Here is a 24,793-nt window from a genome sequence, read left to right on the forward strand (position 1 = left end):
GGTGGGCATTTTTGGGGGTGAGGGTTTTTAGGGTTGGGGTTTTTAGGGGTGGGCGGTTTTGGGAGTAGTGTTTTGGGCATGGGATCTTTTGAGGGTGGGCACTTTTGAGGATAGGGTTTTGGGGCGGGGCGTTTTGGGGCTGGGGGTTTTTAGGGGGTGGGCGTTTTTAGGGGTGGGGTTTTGGAGGGTAGGATATTGAGGGTGAGGGTTTTAGGGCTGGGGGTTTTAGGGGTCGGGTTTTCGGGAGTGGGCACTTTTGGGGGTAGGGTTTTGGGATTGGGTGTTTTTGGGGGTGAGGATTTTTCAGGGTAGGGTTTTGGGGGTGAGGGTTTTGGGGCTGGGAGTTCTGGGGGTGGGTGTTTTGGGGGTCCCCCGCTGCGGATTGTTATCCCGGCGCGTCCCTGCGGGCGGCGCTCCTGCTCCACGGCACGGGCAGCGCTCCCCTGCGCCCCGGCTCGGGGGCTCCGGGCACGGGGGACGCGGGTGGGGATGTGGGGTCTGGCCGGAGGGAGGGAAAGGAACGCGTTGTTCTGCTCCCAAGGGGACTCTGGGGGAGTCCGCCCTTGGAGAGGTGTCCCCAAAGTGAGCGTGTGCTTTGCCCCTGCGGGCTGCCAGCGCTGCCGGGTTTATTTTTCCAAGGACGGCTGTCCAACAGTATGGGAGCGCTTATTTTTAAACCGGCACGGGGGGACTTTGGCAGCAGCCGGGCACAGGCTGAGCCTGGCAGGAGCAGCGGGGACCGACCGCGGCAGGGCTGCCAAGCCCCGCGCTGTGCAGAGCCTGCAGTGGCTGCTGAGCCCCAGCCTTCCCGGCGGGCTTTAGCCCATCATCCCTGTGCTGAATGCTCGTTGTGCCTTTTTCCCTTCAAGCGCTGGGAATATTTCCGTGTCTGTTTGGAGCTTCCCATTCCGCATGCTGTACATGGATGGACCTCGTGATTTCCTCTGCAGGCACATCTGGCAGCAGCCGTACCCCAAATACCCCTAGGGATCTTCTGTCTGCCCTTCTCACACCACCCACAGGAGACTCCCTCTTCTTCCCCTGTCCACGCCGTACTTGGATGTCTCCCACCCCCTTTCAGAGCTCACTATAAAGACAAGCAAAACAGGCAGCTGCCCACAGCCTTCTCCCGTGGGTCACTGTGTAAACTTTGCAGCTCTGTTTTCCCTGGACTCACAGCCCTGTCATCACTCCCCTCTTCCTGACCTTCTCACATGCCCCTCGAATGCACCCATACCTTCCATCTCTTTCCTTACTGCAGAGGCTGTAATGGCCTGAACCAGCCCTCCCCCCACAGTTTATCTCTCTTCCCATGCTGCAGCCTGCTCATGGAATGATGGACAAGCTAAAGGTTGAGAAAATAAAGTAAAATGCCTTTCTCATCCTGTAATGACCAAGGGGGAGGACGCAACCTGATAAAAATGACAAACCAGGAGAACTGAGAGCCAGACCCTTCACCTGCCTGTCCCTCAGTGTACAGAAAACCTGTGCACAGACCTGCTGTGATTGCAACTGCTGCAAACCTGGAAAGAAAGGAATTAAAGACTGAGCCAATTAGAGCTACAGGTTTCTGAGCAAAGAAATGTCCTTCTGCTACCTGTGAAGAGGCTAATTCAGAGATTCAGATAGGAAGAAAACCTGAAGCAGGCCGATCATTTGGAGCTGGTGGAAGACGCATCTGCAGGCCTGTGTTTTATGGCCAGAGGGCTTTGCTTAGCATCTGGCACCTGCATAGTCCCACTGCAGTGATGGAGGCTTCACATGACAGATAGATCCAGCTGCTTGCTTGGGCCTATCTCTGTTTTCAACCACTTACTTTGCTCCTCTGTTTTATTGGCATGATTTTTGACAGCAACCACTAGTGCTGGATCAGCCATTTCCTGGCAGTGAGTGACCAGGAGGCAAACATTTCATCCTCTAAATTGCCCCAAAAGCAGTCTAGGATGCTCTGCAGCAAACACTTGTGCTGCAAAAAAAGCTCCATCCACTTCCCATTTAAACAAATTGAACCTGAAGAGGCCACAGGGAGTGATAGATGGGGAGGATAACAGCCATAAGGCTTTAGGTATTGCTATGGCTGCTTGAAGTAACTGTAATAGGAGCTTCCATGAATTTTCTACTCTCCTTCCTTGCTCCTGAGCCTTGATGGAGACTGAAGCAGGCTCTTTTTGCCTCTTTATATTTTCTCTACTCAGCCTCCCACCACCCTTGTGGCTGCCTCCTCCTCTTTCATCTCAGATATGGAGGCTCTCTCAAGCTGGCACTTTCTTCCCATGCCCACCAGCAGTACTTTGGACAAAGAGCCTCACGTTGTACCCTGTAGTCACCTGATGCTCCACAAGCAATTATTTGAAAAGAATTCACATTCTTTGAAAAGAATGGGCTGATCATTTAGTCTTCTCCTCACTTCCCTCTATTTCCTTCCTAAAATCATGCTTAAAGGAGGTTAAATGACCTTCAGTCATTCTTTTACTTTCCCATGCTGTAAGCACCACAGAGACGGTACAAAACTGTAGTGGGAGGAGAGGCAGCACAAGCAAATCCTGTCTGTCAGGTGGTCTCTGTATCAAAACAAAACCATGAGCTGGATGCAGCTACTGTGGGGCTTGGGGAAGGGGGAACAGGGGACCTGTGTAGTGTCTTGGCCAGGACTGAGGCTTAACACTGTGTTAGCTCTACAGATCAAGTTGCCCTTTGCACAGCATGCTGAGAATGCATTTCAGGCTCCCTGATCATTCCAGGCTGAGTGATGTGAGACATCCCCCTCCACGGCATGTTCCAGATTAAAACCTCCCATCAAATCCAGGTATACCCTGTTCTTTTTAACAGGGAACCAAAAAAAAAAAAAAAAAAAAAAGAAAAATTACCCCCACAATTAAGACAGGTTTGAAAATTTAATTATAGACTATGTCCTGAAACAGACAAGCAAGACAGCATTATATGTAATGTATTTGCCAACAAATGTGAGCAGGGAGCCAAGGTACTGGGCAAAAGGGAGTAGACTGGCAGCAAAACTTTTGGAATAGTGCTGCTAAAAGGCGAGTCTCAGTGAAGCCCTGCAGCCAAATTTACACAAAGCTTGAATGGAGCTGAATGAATTGATCTTTTATAACTGCTGTTGTCCAGCCTAAATTCCTCCTTTTTTGCACACCTGGAGTTAGACAGGCAAGGATGCAGCCTGGGCTTCTCAATCTGCACCTTTCTCCCAATTAAGACATACTGTAAGGAAGAGCGGATTCCCAGCAGTAAGGCAGGCTGACCCTCCCTCTGCCACACTCACATTTTTGAGGGCTGCATCAAACCTGTGCCATTTTAAACCCCTGTGATTTTTGCAGAAACCTGATTCTGCTGTAATCCTGAACAACATCACACACTGGTGGCTCCAGGCACTTGGCCCCATCACAGCACAGTTGTGAAGAAGGTAAATGACCATGTGCACAACAGAACCAATTGGACACAACAGGTAAACTGGTTCCAGCAAGCATTTGGCAAATGGAAGATCTAGCCCTGCAACTACTGCAGGTAATGAGGAGAAAGGAGGACTACAGGTAATTGAAAATTGGTTCAGGATCTCAAGAGACCACGTGCAAGAAGAGCTGAAAGCTTTCTGCTGTGGCAGAAAAGGGGAATGGGCCAACCTGTGTGTTGAGGAGTTCAGCTCCTCCCACAATGGTTCTGTAATGATTAACTTCACCTTGGCAGCAAAGAGGCTTATTTAAGGAAGAATCAACTCATGGCAAATAAAGATCTTCATCCATCCACATATAGCAAAGCTGAAAGATCAGGTTGCTGAGAGGGACAGGGCTTTGTGTTGCTGGTCAGCAGCTATTCTGCGCATTTGCTGTGGTTCTCCTCAGCAGCATTACAAATAAAGCACTTCCAAAACCAGCATTTATAACCTGGCCAGGACCAAAGCCTACCCTGGGACTTTAGTCTGAGCTCTGTATGCAACACCCATGCAGGAGGAGGGACGGTGGCTCTGCTCTGGCTACTCCTCCAATATAAAATTCCTTCCCAGGACCAAATCTGTATCAAGGCCCAGGAGAGGTCAGTCTGCAAAAAAAGCATCAGGATGCTTCAGAGGAAGATGCTGGGGGTGTGGGCAGAGAGAGCTGGAGTAGAGGTAGCTGTGGCTGAAAAGGCCTGGGGGTGTAGGGCACTTAGGCCACCCTATTTAGTGAGGGGTGTGACTGGGTTCTCACTTTTTCATTTCTGTGGTTTGTGTTGCTGCCTTCTGCAATGCACAGACCTGCAGTTTGTTGTGATTTTATTTGTGTTCTGTGATGGGGATTTGTAATGTGTGTGATTTGGTTGGTTTTTATTTTCTCTGGAATAGCCAGAGATGAAGTTGCAGCCTGTGAACTGTGGGCAATTTAACACAGGGCACACGGGCTGTGCAGCTTGATCAACTTCTGTAGTGTGTTTACCTCCTGCTAAGGTGTTCCAGCCAAGGTCAGTGGAAATAAACACTATGGCCAAGCTGCTTGAGACAATTAGCAGAAAGCATAAAGAGAGCCAATTGGCCCAGGCTGGTCAGATTAGGAAACAAAAGCCTTTGCAAGTCTGTGGTTCAGAGGAGGGAGATGTCTTTCAGTAGGAACTTTTGTCAATTCTCCCTTGACTGATGCAAACCAGCATGATTGTACTGAAGTCAGGGAAAGATGCTCTTTGATCCTGGCAGCATGCTTGGCATGTGTGAGCTGAAAGATTTTTCTGAATTTATCTAGCAATCTGCTTCAGAATTCTTTTTTCTGTTTTTTGTTTGTTTGTTTTGGTTTGTTTTGGGCTTTTTTTTTTAGTCTCCCTGCAACTAGTTCTCCATCTGATATTTTGATGATGTTAAAACAGGGAATTAGCTTGGAAACCACAGAGGTCAAAATGAGCCCTGTGCATATCCACAGCAGTTCTCTACCAAGGTGAAAATCTCTCTGACAGGCTGAATAAAGCCACATTTGCACGATGAGTTCAGCAACAATGGCTGGTAGTAGAGCTCCCTGAAACCAAAAGGTGTTTCCTATAAATGTCTGTGTTAACACAGCCTTGTGCAGGGGGATAGTTTTAATCAAGCTGGGTCTGGGAAGCCAGGATATTTTTGACTTAACCTGAAGTGTGTTTTGCCTTCCTTTTGACCAGAGGACAGGAGAAGACTTTATAGTAAGAAAACTGCTGGCAACTGAGACACCTCTCTTCTGGCTTTATGATCACTGTGCAACCAGGCTTAAATGTTCTGGGAGCAAGTTCCACCAGCTTGTTTCCAGCCATGGAGGTCCTGAAATAGCAGATATCAGACCTATGACTGGTTCTTCGACCTAGCAGTACTATTTTGGCAGCAGGCCCAGGGTTAAACATAACAAGAGTCATTTTCAGTCCCTGCTCTCTTGAAGGTCAGTGGCCCAAATGGTTGGATGTTTGTCTTAGCTGTTTCCGGACAAGGTCTGCATTTTGTAATGATTAGGCAAAATTTAGAGATCTTCATGTTGGCAATCTGCTGCTGACTCTAATTGGAAAGCATGTTTTTCCTGAATAAGGATGTCAGGATTTGGTCACTGGCAATTTTAAATTGTTTTGACTCTTTTGAGCAGGGTGATTTCTTGTGGTTGCTCTAAAGGCTCACTGCTCTCTTTTACCTCCAGGCCACGAGTTTCACAGGATAGTGCAGCTCCTTCTTAGCTTTAAGCCCATTAAGCCTGGCTTAGCAGAGTCGCCCGCTGCCAGGTGAGACTTGGACGTCCATTCATCTGCTCAGGTCACACGGAAGAAGCAGTCTCCCTCTTAGCAATCAGTCTGGCTCACTCTAGCTTGCCAAATACCTTCTGAGATGAGCCCTGTCCTCTCTACAGCTCCCTTAGAAAGCTATCAGAGAGGTCAGCCACAAATTGGTCCCATTTTTTCTGCCAGAGCTCTTTGGCCTTGGCTTTCTCATCCGGTAGCATGGCACTGTATCTGTGAGGAGGAGGAAAGTCAGTGTCAGGCAGGAGACAAGGGGGCAGCTATTTCAAGAGCAGCACTGAAATGAAAAGGCAGGAGGCAGCAAGAGATTAACCCTTGCAGGACATGCCTGCACCACACAGAGTAACATGGTATTTAACAGGCAGAAACCGGGAAATGTGCAGGAAGACCCTGGGCATCACATCCAAACTATTTTTTTGACATTCAGAACTGTCCAGTTAATAGAAAAAGGGGTTAAACACACAGAAACAAAATGCTAATCGTTTTCCTGTCTTTCCCAGATGAGTCATGGCAAACACTGCAGCAAGTCAAATTTTGGCAGAAATAGACAAATGATACAAACAATTTCTGCCAAACCTAGAACCAGGTGGTGGAGGCAAGTTCATAAAGAATGGACAAGGAGCAATACACTGGGGCACAGACTCAGAGAGAGGCACTTGAGAACACAGGCAGAGGAGCCTCTGGGCTCCCTGTGTCCTGCCTTTGGACAAGACACACAGAGGAGATTCTGGACTGACAGAAGCCCAGCTCATGTGACAGAGGAGACTCTGGGGCCAAAACCCAAATGCAAGCAAGGAGGGAAAGCTGATAGTCTCCTTATGATTTCTATGACAAGGTGAGAGAGGTGATGAACTTACTTTATGGAGTTGAGTGCAAGCTGTTTTAGGGTCCTCAGGTCAGCATTCATCCCCCCGATGGCCATGAACACCTCATAGAAGTCATAAGAGACCCCCTTTGCCCCAAAGATGGGGGGATCATCGGGGCTGATCACAATGGGGTGCCCTTCAGCCATGAGGTCAGCTGCAGGGTGGCTCCTCAAGTCAGCTACCAGCAGCAGGACCTGGGAGACAACACCACGCCAGGTTATTGCTGCAGCTGTGTCACACTGACACCTGCCAGGGCTGCCTGTGACAGCAGGTAGTGGTCAGGGAGGGATAGGCTCCAAAGGACGGTTCAGAATGTTTTCTGCTCTGAACTGCTGCAGGAGGAAGTAGCTTGTCTCCACTGACTGTACAAGGAGATTGATTTCTTAAATAAACCACCTTAATCAAGTCCAGTGGGGTGAATAACTTGTGCTTATTTAGAACAATTTGACTGTGAGCAATTCAGGAACAGTCTTTTGGTTACACATTTGCTGTGGTGCTTAGCTTGAGGTATCTGGAGCTGGTGTGTGAAGCTGGAGCCTTAAGGCTGACACCAGTAAATCTGCACCCAAAGTGTCCTTTCTGCTGCACCCAGGGGACAATGGCACCATGCTGATGTGCTGCAAAAGAGTTCCCACTGGTTATGAATTCTGCAAAACCAAGGACTTCCAGTCACAATCCTGGCTTGTCAGCCTGTGGCCTTCCTGGCTTTGAAGTATTTTCAATTATGTCTCTTAAGGCACCTCTGTGTCTCTAGGCCTCATCTTCACTAGGGAGGACTGCCTTCCAGAGTTCCTCTGGACAGGAATTTAAATTATTTTTTTGCTGACTGGCATTATGTATATTCACGGTGTACGTCTACGTAGCAAACTGCAGTGTAAGGTGCTGCAAAGGAAACTAAGCCAGCCTGTGTGCATCAAAACTTGTAGGTGCCCCCCAGCTGACCCTCACAGCAATGGTAAACCCCTTTACAGTGACTCAGCCACATAACAACATACCTGGTTGGAGATGGGACAGACTTCTACAGGAATATCCCTCTTCAGAGACAGATTTTTGGCTACTGGGTGTTTAATGAGAGCAAGTCCATGGCCAATCCTGCTGGTATTCAGTAGCAATGCATCCAACACATTATTATCTACAGAGGTGCCCTGCCAGTCTGAGCAGAGACAGGTAAGAGTCACTGAAGTGCTGCGAGGAAATAAACTTCTCAAACTGCTAGGTGATTTTGTTAATAGAGGTTCCAGTTTGTGGGGTGAGAGGGTTGCTCAGAGTTTCCACTTGCATTTTCAGTGAAACAGGGATCTAAATCTGCTCAGGATATTACCCAGCATGCAGATACCCACTCATCTCACCTGGCTTTAGATGTTTCAGTATTGCTCTTGCAGCTGAGTTAATTATGCTGGACTCCATTACTTGTCAATGGAGAGAAGTAACAATTACTGGGGAGTAGCCTGTGCATTAGAACGAGATGTATTGTGGCTTAGAAGTGCTCGCTCCTGCCTGTGGCTATAAAGGGAGCCCAGGGTAACCACACTTGTTCTGTTGATGTCAAAATGCAACACACAAGGCACACGGCTCTCCTGGTTAGGATAAATCCCACCAATGCAGACTGAATAATATACTGCCAATAATAATACATTGGCCCATGAATGAAGGGTACATCAGTTACTTTGATAAGTCTGTTCAGTTAAGAGTCAAGTCTGGCTCAAATATTATTTCACCTTTAAATGTAAAATGATGGTTGGGGGACTCTGCTGCTGTTGTGGATGGGAACAGGATGCTGTTCCAAGGGGGAAATAGCTACCAGCAACAACTCCTACACGTGACTCCTTGTCACACCAGGTCAAAGACACTGAGCAATGTGACACCTACAGTCAAAAACAGGGAGGGGTCATGTAGGAATGCCACAGCCCCAAACTGATACGAGGAGAAGCATAGGGAAAACACATAGGGTTATGTGCATGTGTATGCACACACATCCTCTTGATACAGCCAGCAAGCAAGCCAGGCCTGCTGCTTCTGCTCTTTGCAAGATTTCAGTCTTGCCTCTGAAAGCAATAACAAGCCTTGAGTCCTCATGCTCACCAGTCTCCCCAGCATGGAAGAAGTATGGCAAGTTGACCCCCATGGAATATGGGATGGTCAGGGCATCCTTCAGGTCCCATAAAGAATGACCTTCATCCTCATCACCAACCTGGGGGAAGGCAGAAAGGTATTTTTAAGCACACTAGGGAAGATGGTGGGACTAACAGCTCTATATAAATGAGGTGCCAGCTGTGCTGAAATTACAATGCTGTGGAGTAGGAGCTGATTTTTTCAGGGGATTTTGCCAATTACCCTGAACAAAATCCTTAGCAGGAGGATTTGCAATTCATTAACACTGATTTCAGGACAGCAGCGGAGGTTCTGGCTCTGGTATACAACATATGCTACAGTATATATGTGGCTATATCACCAGGGGTTAATGTGAAGCCCCAGAAGAAATACAGTTACCAGGTCGAAGCCTGCCAGGGTGTCTGGGAAATGGGCTCTGAGTGCCATGGCAGTGACGATGGCTTCTTTAATCTGGGAAACATTCAGCATCCTAGAGAGCAAGAGAGAGAAAGTGCTGCAGAAGCTGACTCCCATGGGCCTGCCTTCTCAGGGTTTGAGTTGTGAAATGGGGTCCCCAGAGGTATTTCCAAAATGCAAGTTGCTCTTGAATCTGACAACCAGCTTCAGGTCTCTAGAGGAACAGCAGTATAAAATTGATATTATGAAACAAAACCCATGAATGACCAGGAAATGCCTGGCTAGACCCTGTTGTCACTTGTGTTGAGGCATGCTTGTCTGACTCACTGGATTTCCTATTTACCAAACAGGGAAGGGAACACAACAGTGTGGAGAGAAAATGTTAAATTTTTTTTCTTTCCTCCCGGCTGTTTGGTTGGGAAGTGAGGCAGTAACTGCATTTCAAAAGAGTTTTACATTTAGGTTTCTTCTTGCCCTATCAGACTTAAATTTCTCAGTGCATTTTACAGACTGTGTCCATACTCAAGCTGGCCAGAGAGGCAAGAAACTGGAGAGGGCGTGGTGCCAAACCAGAGCGAGCAAGCGCTGCTGAGAGGTCTGCTCTGCTTGCTGAGGATCACCTCACATGACTTCATGGAATTTGGCTGCCTTGGAGAGCAGCCTTGTGCCTGCCTGCCCGGGCAGCAGCACGAACATACCGTACACAGGCTGTGTGCCGGGTCCCATGGGGATCTCTGCCACACTGAGCTCCCATCCTCAGGCACTGCCATCACTGCTTCAGTGTCTGCAGGGCAGGGCAGTGCACCCAGGCTTGGGAGGAGAGCAGGCACGGCTTGGACATGCACACAGGCAGCCCTGTCCGGGCTCATTCCCGCTCCCAGGGCTCACGGACACTCCTCTGGCTCATTTCACACGTAGGCAGACCCACAGAGATGGGTTCTCACCCTCAGCCTTTCACACAAGACAGGGAATGTCTCCAGAGTCAACGCCCCGGCTCTAACAACGCACGTGGACATCGCCAGCCAACTTTGGCACTCCAGCCCAGCGTTGCCTCTCCCAGCCCTCTGCCCACCTCCGACACAGCACAGCTGCTCTTCGCCCTACTCTGTCTTTACCTGTGCGCTGTAAATATAATCTTGGCTCCAACAAAGTCTGGGTGTTCCTTCACAAACTGCCTGCTCACTTCCCGGTAGGTTGCCACAGACCACGATTTACTGTGCTTGGTGCCATCCAGTTCATACACCTGCAGCGTGAAAAGGACGTGACAAGCAGTAGTTAGAAGAGGTGTTTTACTGGAAGGTGAGAGAAATGAAGTGACAAAAACCTTGGGAGAAGCAGAATGCCACGATCCTGAGAACAGGGCAGGAAAACAAAAGCAGTGAAATCTGTGTAGAACATTTCCTTCTTCAAGCCTTTACCATCTGGCAAGAACCAAGGAGTGGGTTTCCCCCTCCTATGTAATACGAGTTTCTCTGTGTTCAGACGTGGCAAGCAAACGCCCTTGAGAGCCCTGAGGAGACCGTGACCTCTTACTCCTGTCTGCATCCAACACTGCAGTGTTTTGTCCAGCTGTCTGCAGCTCATACATGCTCTGTGCCTTGCAGTGGCAATCTGTCAGCTGAGGCAGCCCCAAGGCACGCGATGGCTGAGCTCCATAAGCTACCAGCTGAGCTGGGCTCCTGTTCCCCTCTGCCAGAGGTTTGCTTCATGACCTTGAGTCAGTCATTTAGTCTTGCCATGTTTTCCCAGGTCTCTGGCTGCAAACTGGGAAAAATAATCCTTCTGGCATGCTCTGTCTCATCAACTTGCACTGGAGGTTCCTCTCTACCAGGGCTGTTCTCTGGGCTTCTGCCTTGATTTCAGCAGGGGTGGAGACCCTGAATTGATACTAACCCACAAAGGCCCTGCCTGCAGTTGCTCACAGACAGCAGCTGAAACCACTCCATCAATTCTCCTCTCACCCTTCTCACCATTCTTTTCTCTGTCACCTTTCTCCTCCAGCTTCAACTGCTCCACTTCACCCCCTAACTTCCTCTCTGGTGCTGTCCATTACAGGGATGTCCCTCGCAAAGCCCCACACCCTGTCACAATGTGATGCCCCCCTTGCAGGCACCAGCAGCCGTGGGGCAGCTGCAGATGCTCAGAGGGAATTTTCCCCAGCTGCAGCCCATGGGAATGTGAGACTTTACACAGCTGAATCTGCAAACACAGCTGGACTTAGGGGGCTTTTCCACAGTGTTTGCTGTTTCACACTAAATCCCAGTTTCATTTACTTTACCTCAGGGGCCGCTTCTGGCAGGCTTTGCTGCAAGGAGAGCTTTTGCAGCCTCAGCGCTGCTGTCCAAGCCTTGTGGAGGATCTCCAGCCACACAAGCATCTTGCTATTCCCGTCACACCCTGCTCACCTTGACTTTCCCCATGAAGAATTTCCCTGCCCTCTCACCCCAGCTTCAGCCTGACTGTCCCTTCACTGCTCATGCTGCTCTCTATCCCAGCATGGCCACGGCTCCTGGCATTCCCTGCTGTGGTACTTCAGGCAGCCTGCCTGGAGCTCACAGCAATGGAGTTCACAGTGCTAGAGCTCACAGCACTGCAGCTCACAGCGCTGCAGCTCACAGCAATGGAGCTCACAGCGCTGCAGCTCACAGCACATCAGCTGCTGGCTGTGGACGAGCCCCAGGGCTCTGCAGGCTCCCACGGCTGCCGCCAGCACCAGGAGCTGCATGGGAAGAAAATCTTGCCTGCCAAGACTCTCTTCAAAAGCACTTACAACCATGTCTAAGGGCTGATGGCAAAGGCAGGGTATTTTCCAGGCAGGCCCACACGCTTGTATCAAGGCAGATACTCTTGGCCTGGAAACCTGTGCAGCCTGAGGGGACGCCAGCGCTTGCGCTGCCTCACAGCACAGGCATTTTGACTTTACTGCTATTTTCTCTTTCCAGGTACCCCAAAAACAGGTGGTGGCTGAATTCAGAGCAACTGGCTCATGGCAACCCCCAGCAAAGTAAGACTCATGTAAACTTTGTGGACTTCTCCACGTCCTTTCCCCCCCCCCCCCCCCCGCCGCCTTTGCAAAACATCTTTCTCCTCTCAGGCACAATAGACTGATAGAACTGCCACCCCCACAGAGTCCTGCATGGGGCTTGGCTGGAGAATTGCATGGGAAAGGTGTGTCTGCAGTGACAAAATTGTCACTGGGGAAGAGGGAACACTTAGGGTGGTGTGGTCTGCTGGTGCTTGAGGAGGCATTAGGGCAGAGTGGGTTTGTAGGACAGCCTGACCAGCTCTGGGTGACACGCAGGGAGAAAGGCCTGAACCATTACCAGATTTTGGTGTTAATAGCAATGAAAGGAGCAGTTCATACTTCATACACACAGCCAAAATTTTAGGTTGTCTGCAGATCATGGGAGGTCATTTTTTGCTAATTGATTGACTCACCTATTCAGAGTAATCATTCTGAAATAAGCAGAGGATTTAAAATAATGTACCTATTCCAGAATAAGTCCCTATCCAAGACAGGACATTTGTTCAGAGTAGCTGCCAAAGAACAGGTGATTCTGGTGCAGACAAAAGTGAGCTACATCTTCCCGAGGAGCAAGATTTTGACCCAGCTCCCAGTCTAACTGTACAATGTAGTTTTGTGCCTATGTCACAGCAGGTATCTCCCTCAGCCATGAAGAACAAAGAATCTCTCAAGCCCTTGCCTATGCAAATCTCCAAGAAAGATGTTTGAATATGATCAAAGTTTTCCAGCATCCGTAGAAGGGCAGGTATGCAAACATCCAGAAACTAAATTCAAGATAGGGCTTGAGAAAAGTTATGGAGAAATAAGGATTTAAAAGATTAATAGAGAAGCCAAACCCCACGTACCGCAGGCAGGATAGCTCTTATCTCAACATACTGTATGTTATCTTCATAGAGCTCCAGCAGCCCCTGGTAGAAATAGGCCTTGAACACAGGTGCATAGCAGATAAGTCCAGAGGCAATGAGAAAGATTTCTTCAAATCTTTTCCAAATGAAAGTCTGAGAAGGATAGGCCAGCTCAGGGGCATCTGTCACCAGGGTCAGGTTTCTCAGCAAGCTACAGAAAAGGGAGAAGAGAAGGAATGAGGAGAACAAACAGAGCCTGTTGGCACTGCAGCACAACAACGACTGGTGCAACTAGGAAGCATTCAGGTCAATTTTCTGCCACCTGTATTTACTCCTCTAATGGCTGGCACAGAATTTTAATGATACATGTTGAACTGTAAGCAGGGTTAGGAGTAGGTGTTTAAAACCTGCCCTGTCCCTTTTTCAAGGAACAGAGTTACAAAAGCAAGTACAAAGCTTTTATATCAATTATACTCTGCTACCCAGGGTATCCCTAATCTGAAAATCTTTTATATCAATTATACTCTGCTGCTCAGGGTATCCCTAATCTGAAAGTAGGCATGCACATTACTCCTGCAGACAATAAGTTTTCCAGAGAAATTTCAATGCACGTCACAACACTTGGCTCTTTGTTTAGCACCTAAAAGGCAGACTGAGTTTACAGGAGATGCCATGTACTGTACCACCACCAACCTGCTTGCTGAGCCCATAAGTTGTCCTGGTATATTTTGACCTTTGTATTGTCAAAATATGCCATCAAAAAAAATACAAGGGGAAGACAGTTCTGAATCAGAAATCATTTTTCCCAGCCACTGAGAACAAACCTGATGCCCCACCTGCCTTGCTGATAGCTACTTCAGGGAAAAAGCTGATAAGAATCTCAGTCCTGGCTTTTCCTTAGTGTGATGGAAATGTATTTATTGTCTCCATACACTCAGCTGGCATATAAGCCTCTTTCAGAAATCCAGAGAGACAGTGGGTAGTTTTATCAAGCAGACTTTAAAGGAGCCAGTAAATTGCAAGAATATCTAATTGTGGGTGACAGCTTGCATTTAGGACAGGTGAGCATCTGTGCCACACCACCATCCTCTGTCAAGCTGATAGCCTTCATCCCATCTGAAGCCCTGCCCCTGGCATGAGCCTTCCTTCTTTCACCTGAAGAGTAGTTCATAATGAATTTCTCCTACCAGTGGGCAAATTCGAAATGGCAATGCAGGGGTGCTTAACTTAATTCCTGGGTGGACAAATGGAAGCCATCACAGAAACCTACAGATGTTTTCTTGCTGGCCCAATTCTTATCTCATGTCAGGGGCTAAGCAGGTTCAGACAGAAATACCTTCAGTCATGCTTCAGCTTTTATCTGGGTATATTGTTTCCCCTCAATAAGAGCTACTGATCTTTAATAATGTTTCCTGTTTGATGTCTTGGCCCCCATCCTTGCGCAGTGCTCTGCTCTGTTATATGGGAGGTGTGGCTTTGATTTGTGATCTTATTATATTCTTCCAGGACACTTCTGTGGATGGAATTAAACCCCCACAGCCCCCCTACAGATGTAAAATGTGATCTGGTCCAAATTCATAAACTAAGACATCCTGGACAGATATGCCTTTTGAATTCCTCCATCCTGCCCATAAAACAGAGCCTATTCCCCCAGGATTTGCCTGCTGTTTCACTCTCTAAGGATTCTCTTCCAGGGCCTGCAGTTTCATTTCTTCTTCACTCTGTTAATTTCTTTGCCAGGAACAATTTTAGAAGCAAGCCTGTACATAAAAGAGATGCTACTGCTGTTAAGGATGAGACTTTAAGTGCTCAACAGTCAGGAAAATTCAGAGTTAAGGTTTCCACAGCAACTTGGGCTCTGCCCTCCCATGCATTACAATTGGAGCTTTGGTGCCATTATGGCAGGACACTGGGCAACCCCAGCTACTGTTCAGTAATCCATGCGACCAGAGAATAGCGAGCTGGACCACGGACGGGGCAGGCAGCAGCCGGAGCCACCACGGCATCACCCCAGAAACCAGGAATGCAGGAGCCGGGAGCACCCCGAAGCTGTGGAGGGGGGCAGCCACCGGCAGAAAGGGTGTGCTGCTGCTCATCGGGGAGATTTCGTGTGGGAAGAGCTGGGGCAAGGAGAATTTCCCCCTTCCCTCGTGGCCGAAGGGCAGCTCCCCTCCAGCTCGGCACCTGCCCGGAGCCGGGAGCCGAGCGGGGCTGTTCCCGCGGGCGCTGCGAGCGCCCAGGGAAAAACCTCCCCGTGGATCAAAAGGCGGTGCAAGCCCGTTCTCGCCACTCCAGGCAGCTCCCTGTCAGATAAGGATGGGTGCTTAGTCGGGCTCCCACCGCTTTCTCCCCTTGTCCTGTGAGAACTCGGCTCCTCCAGCAATGCTCTGCTCCCTGCCTTTAAATCTGGCTGTACAAACCCGCAGTTGTTTGCTTAGCCTGTGCTCTTGGGCTAGAAACAGTAATAAATCCCCACACCACCCTGCCCCTAAAAGCACATAAATCAAATTGTACTTCTCTTTATAATCCCCTTCCCTTTGAGACTGATTATTGATCCTTACAACTGTTGAAGATTTATTGCATAATAGTGATCCATCCTTGATAACCAGATAATATCCTAAGGGTTCAGGGGCTTTTGCCATCAGTAGCTCATGCAGATGAAGCAAAGCTTCATAAATACATTCTTTTTTTTGCTACTTTTCTGGAATGGGCCTTCACCAGTGATCAGGTGCAGACTACAAACAGCCTTCCATGTCATGTCATGTATTCACTGAACAATTCTATTGCAATGTATATGCCCAAAGGGGCACAGCTAAAATGACCAGCCAAGGATTATTTATTTTCAGATGTGGGTTTGCTTTCTCTTTTGCTGGGTTTATTCCCCATTTTCCTTCCCTGTGCTATATAATACAGAAGTGAAAGGTTTTGTTGTCTTGTTTTTAAAGGGATTCTTTTTCCTGCTCCTTTTTTCTGTTCTTGATGGGTAATTATGCCCCTCTCCTCACCATAGTATCTAAATGTCTTCCAGTGGTGCATTAAATAGTGTGACTAACATCTGTCACATGTGCTTCATTCGCTTTCTCTTGCTCTCTCTCATCCCCTCTTCTCCCCAAGGGGAGACTTGTAGAGGGAGTGGAGTGCTTTGTTTCTGCAGTGGATTTTTATTCCTTTTTTCCCCCTCTTACTGCACACACTGCCCTATTTTTCTGTGAGATAAGGCAGTCAAAAAACAGAGGGGAAGGTGATGGCAGCTCGGGCAGCCACCAGTGCCCAGGGGAGTTGTCCCTGAAGCCTCGGCCGTGGTGTCAGCTCCCTCACAGATGACTTCATCCTGGTGATAGAGAGCTCTGATGGGCATGGCCTCAGTCCTTGTGCTGCTGGTGGGGGGTGTGCAGTGGTATTTTACAAATATCTGGAATGTCAATGCTGCTTCCCTAAATATCTGGGGGCATGCTCTTGCTTTGGAGATGTCAGCCATTATGTTGCTTCTTGAGGGAAAGAATGACGTTCTCCTGTATTGTAATTGATTGTGATGAAAATAAGTGAGGATTGTTTTTCCTTTTAAAAAGCAAAATTCCCTTCCTTTCGCTGTCCCTTGGCCCATGGTCTCCTGGCCCTCCTAACAGCATCCTTTTGGAAGCTCATCAGTAATACAATACTCTGGGGTCTTGGCCCATGAGATGTGTGTTTTGAATAGGAATGATTAGACTTTCTCTTGAGGGAAACAAACAAAAGGAGTCCCTTCCAAAGCACACGCATGTGTGCGTATATGTACCTAAAAATGCAAACAGCAAAAAAAATCTTGCAGATTCCCCTTTCTTCCACCCCTTCCTGGTCAGAAATGCTGTAAGGTGAAAGAGGTGCAGCTTCTCAGAAACATTTCCATTGTTCCTTCACATTTGCTGATCCACCCTGTCTTGCATGAGAGCCCTTCCCTGCTGCCATATTCCCTTGACACTTCCTTGAAACCACCCAACTATCCATCCGTTCTTTCCTCTGACATCTGCTTTCTCTCAGCTTGTCAGTGCTCAAGGGCAAAGAGGAGTGCAGGAGAGAGGTAGCCTGGGATGCACATGTTCAAGAGACTGGGAGAGTTTCCAGAAACTGAGAAGCAGAACAGATTGGGGCCTATTCCTGGCTAGAGACCTATTTCCAGACAGCCAAAAACATTCCTAACCCCTAGACTAGTGCCCAGGGATTAGATGAGAATAGGAGGGGAAGTGCCTCAGTGTGACTGTTGTTAGTGTGCTTGCACATTATGCGTAATGACTCCTCTGTGATTTTGTGGTGATGAGCACAGAAGGGCAAGAAATGAAGGACAACTTACTCAAATGGATAAGTGAGCACCCAGGATGCCAGAGATCCAAGTATGTTCTTGGCTCAGGCTCATGTTTGCTGAGGAAAATCACTTCATTGGCCTTTGCCTCAGTTTCCTGTCCACATTTGGGGAGACCCTTGCAGTGAGGCTCTGTGCAGTGCCTGCCGCTCTGAAGTCCTGCTCTGACTTGTGGACACTAAACACTGTCAGGCAAACACAAAAGAGGAGGAATGTGGCAATACTGCCTCTGGAAACAAGTGTTTCCACACAGGAGCAGAGGCAGCCATACAATACACAGCCCCAGTCACCCAGGTGTACAGGGTATACAGGATGCCCTGCCCTTCAGCCTCTGCCAGTAAGTGGCATCATGCCATGGAAACGCAACTTAAAACAAGTGCAATGAAGGGTTGCTCCTGAGACACTTCTAAATGCCCAGTGCGGTTGCTTGTTCTTTAAGGAAGTGAAGCTGTTTCAAAATCCAATCTCTTGCACATTATTTATGGGTCTCCTGGTGTGGTTGAAGAGAGGTGGTGCTGTCATCTTTCCTTCCTAATCACTCCCAGCAAAATGGAAGGGAGCTAATGGGGAACCAGTTTTCTCTCTGGAAGACAGAGATCAGTGACTTCTCACTGGATCTTATTTCATCCATGACGTCTCAGGGCAGTTGAGCCACAGGATATAAAAGGTCAAGAGCCCAGAGTCTGGCACTTTCTCCTTCCCTTCTGGACTTCCATAAGAGAGGGATGGTGGATGCCCTGGAGAGTCATACCCCTGTGCCTTTCCCATTACTGGTTTTGGGGAGGGAAGGGCAATGCCACAAGCTCCTGAGCTTCCCAACCTGACCTTCCCAGAACCGCAGGGCACAGAGCCCAGACAGGTTCCATGTGGAGGGGATACCAGCTCACTGAGAGTTAAAAGGTCTCTATTTAAGAGCACACAACCTCACTGAAGTGCACTGCAGTAAAACCCATCAAGTTTCACTTCAGAAGTGCTGGAATTAGGGTCATCTGCATTGCCTTAATCCAGCCCTCTCCTTGTGTGTTGGCATGGCAATATTGTCTGTGATTCCATGACACCCCACACTTCTCTTTCTGCAGACCCGGAGCGCCATGGAAAGCGGTGTCCTCTGAATGGATGGCTACTCAATATTTTCCTTTGTCCTCATCACTCAGTGTCCGACTTCATGCATTATTTAGTGTGCTCTCTCCAGCCCCCCCCCACACCACAGCAGAGCTGCATGCTTCCTCTTGGCCTTTTCAGCAGGGCTTTGTCCTGGGATCAAGGCCCCTGGATAGGGAGACAGGACTCTGTCTTCCCATCACTGCTGGCTAGAGAGGGAGCCAGGCTCTTCCCAGCCACCTGTAAGTGAATAAATGCCAGGTGGTTCAGATGAGCCCAGCCCTGATAAAAGACTGTCAGCAGTAAAGGCAGGAGCTGCCTGCAGGGAAGGGAGCTCCTGCAGGAGGGTGAGTGATGCTCTGGGGGACCAGATGAGGTGTAAGCACCTGGACAGCTGCAGGAGCCTTGCCTGTAAGGGCAGAAGCTCTGTTAGCAGGAGGGTGTTTGAGGGGAAGGAGCTCCAAACCAGGCTGGGATCCTGTGTGAGGGGTTCCTTGGCTCAGCCAGTGCCCAGGAGGGCACACCACAGCTCCTGGTGCCTGAGTGGCCTGTTGGGAATGAGTGCCTCATGCTGCCACGTGGTGGGTGCCAGTGGGGTTTCAAAGGCAGGCCTCAGAAAATAAGTTTGGTGTTTGGAGGGACAGTTAGGTTGGGTTTTATTTTGCAAAGTTTGAGAGGTTTTGCTAGTGCAGTAATTAACATAAGTAACATAACTTCTTGCTCTGAATCAAAACAATGACTTTGCAATGACTTTTCTGAGCCTGTTCATCAGCCACCTGGCTTCCTTATCCTGTTTTTGGATACCTCACTGGATGAGGCACCATACAGCTCTGTCCTACACTGCGAGCCCATTCAGCCTGGGTGCTGAGGAAAGTTGGAGACAAGTCTCATAAATCTACTTCAGCTACTGTCCTCAGCATGTCTGTACGGATGGCCAGAGTGAGTGTGCACAGAAAAATTCAGTTTTTATGGTCCCTAACTGTGGTGTACTTAATGCTGCAGCCTTCAAGCTCTTACCTTGCTATTTGCTTTTTCACGTACACAGCCCTAGCCGGAGTTCCTCACCTGCAGAGCAGCAAACAGAAGGGAAAGCTGGACCAGAACACTCCCAACACCGACAGGTTGGCCACCCGTCTGCACTCACCCTCTGTCAAACTCGGCCACGTCCCTCAGCTGTCCCCGGTAGGTGTCCAGCAGCAGCCACGGGGAGCACACGGCTGGCGGCGGGCGGGGAGGATGCGGCCGGGAGAAGCGGAAGCGCACGGAGCCCGCGGGAGTGAAGCAGATGTAGCAGTCAGGCAGGTAGGAGGCATTGAACACCAGCCAGCCCACGCCCAGCATGGCGAAGTCGTGCAGGTGGAGCACAGCACCTGGTGGGGGACAAGGATGCCCCGATGAGCCCAGGCAGCTGGGAAGAAGGTTTAATGTGGTAACAGTTTGCTTGCCCATCCGGAGGTGTCTGGAAATGCTTCTAGAAGGCTGTGAGTGAGCTCTCCCAGCAAGGACTGCAGGGCTGCTCTGCCTCCCCCAGGCTGGAGGATGTGGCCCCCTCCACATCAGATGCTGGGCAGGCAAAGCGTGACAGCTCCCTGGGAGCACAGGGAGGGGGGAAATCATTAGGGAGCTCTGCTTCTCCACTGGGTTGGAAAATGCTCTGAGTTATTAAAGGTTTTTCAGGCAGACTTTGCTGTGAGCTGGCTCAGGACCCACTGCTTTAAAGAGAAGCTTGCACAGGAGGCAGCAGTTTACAAGGCATGCTGGCTGAAGCACACCTGAAGCAAGGCTCTGTATCTAAGCTGTTTGGATCCCAGCTTCAATTATTATGTCTAGTGAGTGTCTCTTCTTTCAGCTCTCTGGAACTCTGGCATACACCAAAATCCCAGACCATGTTACTCTGGGGAATTGCACTCAGATGCAGAAGTACAATTTACTTCTGTGTCTTATCAAAAGCATGCTTGCTTACATTGTACATCTGCTGCTGGCCAGCACAAAGGGCCTCTGGGGCACTCTGTTATTGTGCAGTATGTTGGCAGCTGCCAGTCTTCCTGGCAGAGGAAGCATCCTCTGTATGTTCACCTTCCTTATCATTCCATTTTGATGAAATCTCTCCTTTTCAAAAGACTCCTGGTGTTATTGGTGCTTGAACTAAGCCTCACCTTTGTAAAGGGAAGATACTGTGAGAGCTGAAGTCTCAGATGTATATTTTATTAGTCTAGGGGAGACCTCTTAGTCAAAATAGCTTTGATGCCCTTAAGGGTAAAGGGAGAACATGAACAGCAAGAACAAGACACAAGATTGGTATGTATTTGACATTAGATTAAGTTCCAGGCTATAATTTATAGTGGACTAATCTAATATCTAATCTAATATAGACTCATATGTCTATGATCTCCCACTACAGAGGGTCTAGCTATAAAGAAGCTGAGGAGCTGTGGTTGCTGCTCTCAGCAGAGCTGGTGCACCAGACTGGGCATGCTGCAGCTGTCTGTCCCTCCTCTGGCTGGCAATGTCACCTTCTTTCCTATGAGAGCAGCACAGACATTACAGTTGTGCTTGAAACAACAGGAACTCCCAGAGGCTCTGATCAAATCCTACTCAAACAGCTACAAGGATGTGATCTTGGCCCTAAAAGCTCACATCCCTTGCAAAGAATCCAAGAGCCCATTTAAACATTGCCTGGATTGAAAAGTGTTAATTACTTGTTTTGTCTCCCACTTGGTATCAATGATACTGGAGGTGGAGAGGGGAGGACTTTTAGATTTCCAACTGTTCAATTCAGCCATGAAAGAACAATGACATTTCTGACACCCCAACTGTTTACAGTAATGGACTGGGATGCTGCAAGACTAGGATCTTCATCCCACAGTGGAGACTGGGAGGGAGAAGTTGGGAAGATTGCTCAGGGCCACATCCAATCTGGCTGTGAACACTTCCAGGGATGGGGCAGCCACAACTTCTCTGAGCAGCCTGTTCCAGTGCCTCACCACCCTCTGAATAGACTTACTAATAGCTAATCTAAATCTCTCCTCTTTTAATTCAATACTGATCCCCCTGATCTCTACCTGCCCATGAAAAAATGTTGCTTTCTCTCCCTTTTATAAGCTTACTTTAAGTGCTGGAAATACACAGGCTTTGACTTGTACACAACAAGAAAAGAAAATAAAGATTTCAGTGTTGGAGGTAGCCCCTTCCTCCTCTAGTGCCCCCAGACTTTCCAGCATGCTTCGAGGTCTGCTACAGAACCACCTGCAGCAACATTTTTTGGGGGATGCAAGACTTTTGGCTGAGATACATAATGGTATGTGGAATATGTATGTGGGAAAAAGAGAGGGCCTGGATGGAACATGCTGAGTAAATGGGGATGTCTGTTATTTCTTGTTGTCTTTGCTTCCTCTGTCCCTTCTCCACTCTTGAAAGACTTAAGGATCCATATTGTAAGTTAAACCAAACACCACAATTGCTGGAAATGTGTATTTCATCCAATCCATCCCCCTCTTCCTCTCTTCCCCAACCCCATCCCTGAGCTCGAAGTCAGGGCTTTTCCTGAAACCCAATGAGCGCAATTTACAGCCCTCAGAAGCTTGTCTCCCACATCCTGTGTTTTGTCCCAGCTCAGAAAGCAAAAGATGAGTAAAATGAAACTCCTTAAGCCAAGCCTACCTTTAGGCATGCGCTTTAAGATGCTGAACACCATGCTCTGATCAATGAGGCTTTTTGCCCGGAAGAAGTGCATGCTTGGAGGAAACTGTCCTGTAGATATGGCTGTTTCCACTTCCCTCTTCTTGAGGTTTACGAGCTTTGTACTGAGCTGCTGCTCCTGCCTGTTCAGCACCAAATTGCCACCTGTCTGATGGGCTTTCTCCTCCTGCATCAGGGAGTCCCGGTCCTTCCAGAGAGGGATGGGAAGGCAGAGGGAAGCCAGACTCAGGAGAAGGTATGTCAGCCTTATGCCTTGCCCAGATGGAGGTTTCATCTTAGAGGTGCACCTTGACAGGGAGAAAAGATTGAGGCATTAGCAGAGGTCAGAAGGAGCACCTCAGCAATGGGAAGTGGTTGGCCCATCATGCAGAGGCAGTGAGTTAATGGGATGCTCAGAACTGGCAGGGACACCTGGAACCAGTGTCCCCTAAATTTAGGGCTAATGGATCAGCACACTCCCAATGGCTGCTGACTACACACAGCAAGGCTGGGTAGGGTGAAGAGAAATTGCTCCTTGGATCACACTGGCAGCACATCGTGCATTAAGGCAAAGGCCCAGACCTGGAATGGGGGATTGGTGGGATGAGGATGTTGCTTGCAATCTAGGAGGGAGCTCTCATTGGATAAGGTGTGCTGGTGCCAAGGTGCTGGCTGTGCTGATAATGTCCAGGTAAAGGGCTTGGCTTGAACTGATCAAATCCCAATTCCCTCCAGTTGAGAGAAGATCCTGTTGCACCCTTTTAGTATATTCCAGCTATCCGAAGGGTTAATTTACAGGCAGGATAACCCAAGGCTTTCTCTGCAGTAACAGAGGTGGGTCCTTTCCTTGCAATCCCAGAGGAAAGGGGGTGGAAGTGAGACCATGGCAGTAGCAAGAGATCACAGGAGACAGGCACATGTGAACTCTGAGCTCTCCCTCCCCCAAAAAAGCGTAACTGCAACATAATCCTTCAACACCAGGCTTTAGTGACCTCTGTGCCAATCTCTCAAGAGCAAAACAGGCTGGAGAAGGGCTCAATATTTTCAAATAACCCTATGTGAATTGCATAGAAAGGCCCTGCTTGTGCACGTGTCTTCTCCTTCCAGCCTCTGTAGGTCCAGGAAGGCATCCCCAGCCCCTTTACTGGGTCCTGGGGGTTGAAGGTGTGCTGGGGAGCAAATAGAGCAGGGGTGAATGCAGCCCCCTACCAGGCCTGGCTCTGAGCTTAGAAAAGGAAACATCCCCAAGAAAGTGTTCTCTTAAGCGTGGTGAGACCGCCTCACTTACTGTTACCTCTGCTCCTGCCGGCACCCGGAGCTCACGCAGCCGCTGCCTCCTGCGAGCCGGCGCTGTCCCAGCCCGGGTTAAGGATAAAGAGCGGGGTCTGTCCCGGCCGTGCGGAGCGAGGCACACCGAGTTCCTCTTCCTGTGCAGCCGCCCCGGCTCGCCCAGCTTTTATTTCACCCCAGCTGCGCCGCTTCATGAATATCTAAGGAGGAGGAGGAGGCAGGGGAGGCTGCGAGAAAGTGGGACACGGCCATCCGGGCAGCGGCTGAAGAGCCGGGCTGCCAAAAAAGCGGGGTGGCAAAGGGGAACCCTGAGCTGTTTAACCCATCACTGCCCCATGACAGCGGGGGCATCACTGGGGGCTTGTCTGTGCAGCCGTGCTGCGGTCCCTGGCGCACGCAGCTGGGAGAGTACCCGGGAGAAGTTCCCTGCAGCTTTTAAATACCTTGCGAGAATACCTGGGAGAAGTTCCCTGCAGCTTCTAAATACCCTGCGAGAATACCCGGGAGAAGTTCCCTGCAGCTTTTAAATACCTTGCGAGAAGTTCCCTGCTTTTAAATACCTTGCGAGAATACCTGGGAGAAGTTCCCTGCAGCTTTTAAATACCTTGCGAGAAGTTCCCTGCTTTTAAATACCTTGCGAGAATACCTGGGAGAAGTTCCCTGCAGCTTCTAAATACCCTGCGATAAGCGCGTTCCTGGTGCAGGGATGCTCCGAAGCCCTGCTCGCTGTCCCAGGAATACGCACGAGTTTGGATAGCTAATCCTAAATCTGATACAGAGCATTTAATGCCAGCGACACTGCCAACTCTGCTCGCTACTGCTTCTACATCTGAGAAAACAGCAATTTGTACCTCGAAATGGTCTTGTCCAGTGTCTGCCAGCCCTGTGAATGGGGCAGGAGTCAATCCAGCTGGCTGCCCTGAGACATGCAGGGCAGAGCTGGAGCCCGGGAAGCAAGTCAGGTGGAGGGGGCATGGATTTATCAAAACAAAACCAACAAAAACAAACAAACAAACAAAAAAAACAAATACAATGATTTCAGCATTTTATTTCACACAGTTCAATGGACAGAGTTTTAAACTACTTAAAATAGATGTTACATAAACAGCTTCCAGAAGAGAACAAAGTCTGTTTAGTTTGAGTCCAAAAATCTAATAATTTTAAATATAAAAACAAAAAGAAAGGTCTTGTAAGTGAAGAACTATTGAAAACAACCCACAGTGGTCACAGCGATTGTTTTTGAGGCAGAGAGAGTAGAGTCTGGTCAATAATATGTTAAATTTCTTTAGCTGGCACAATGGACTGAAAGCAGGGTGTTCAGGCTGCCCACCCTCCCCTCCCTGAGTGTCCCAGCCAGACACCTGCCAGCTTTTCCTTCTCTCCTGGCCCCTTCACTCTCTGCTGTCACTAAGAT

The 24,793-nt window shown here is 48.9% G+C and overlaps 1 protein-coding gene across 4 annotated transcripts; it reads right to left on the reverse strand.

The window, feature by feature from the left end:
* Positions 1 to 2,931: 2,931 nt before the first annotated feature.
* On the reverse strand, positions 2,932 to 23,520 carry ADA2 (adenosine deaminase 2). Of its 4 annotated transcripts, none has more exons than XM_021535022.4 (10): positions 23,384 to 23,520; positions 22,072 to 22,397; positions 19,556 to 19,781; positions 12,975 to 13,185; positions 10,220 to 10,347; positions 9,087 to 9,177; positions 8,679 to 8,787; positions 7,592 to 7,749; positions 6,588 to 6,790; positions 2,932 to 5,943 (listed from the first exon to the last, which is right to left on the reverse strand). In XM_021535022.4, exons 2-10 carry the CDS (start codon positions 22,382 to 22,384, stop codon positions 5,835 to 5,837), a joined length of 1,548 nt encoding a protein of 515 aa, XP_021390697.3. In that variant the 5' UTR covers positions 22,385 to 22,397; positions 23,384 to 23,520; the 3' UTR covers positions 2,932 to 5,834. The 4 variants fall into 4 exon arrangements, with proteins under 4 accessions (XP_021390697.3, XP_085425705.1, XP_085425706.1 ...); XM_085569579.1 differs by having other exon boundaries at positions 23,378 to 23,520; XM_085569580.1 differs by lacking the exons at positions 2,932 to 5,943; positions 6,588 to 6,790 and adding an exon at positions 7,008 to 7,213.
* Positions 23,521 to 24,793: the final 1,273 nt, after the last annotated feature.

The sequence above is a fragment of the Lonchura striata genome, chromosome 1A, assembly GCF_050655825.1.
Source record: "Lonchura striata isolate lonStrDom1 chromosome 1A, ASM5065582v1, whole genome shotgun sequence".
Classification (NCBI taxonomy): Eukaryota; Metazoa; Chordata; class Aves; order Passeriformes; family Estrildidae; genus Lonchura; species Lonchura striata.

Coding starts and splice junctions, on each gene's coding strand:
- ADA2 (XM_021535022.4), bottom strand. CDS start 22,384: ATGAAACCTCCATCTGGGCAAGGCATAAGGCTGACATACCTTCTCCTG. Junction 13,186..19,555: donor GTGGCCGAGTTTGACAGAGG/GTGAGTGCAGAC, acceptor CCTTTTCTGTAG/CTTGCTGAGAAACCTGACCC. Junction 9,178..10,219: donor ATTATATTTACAGCGCACAG/GTAAAGACAGAG, acceptor CTTGCTCTCTAG/GATGCTGAATGTTTCCCAGA.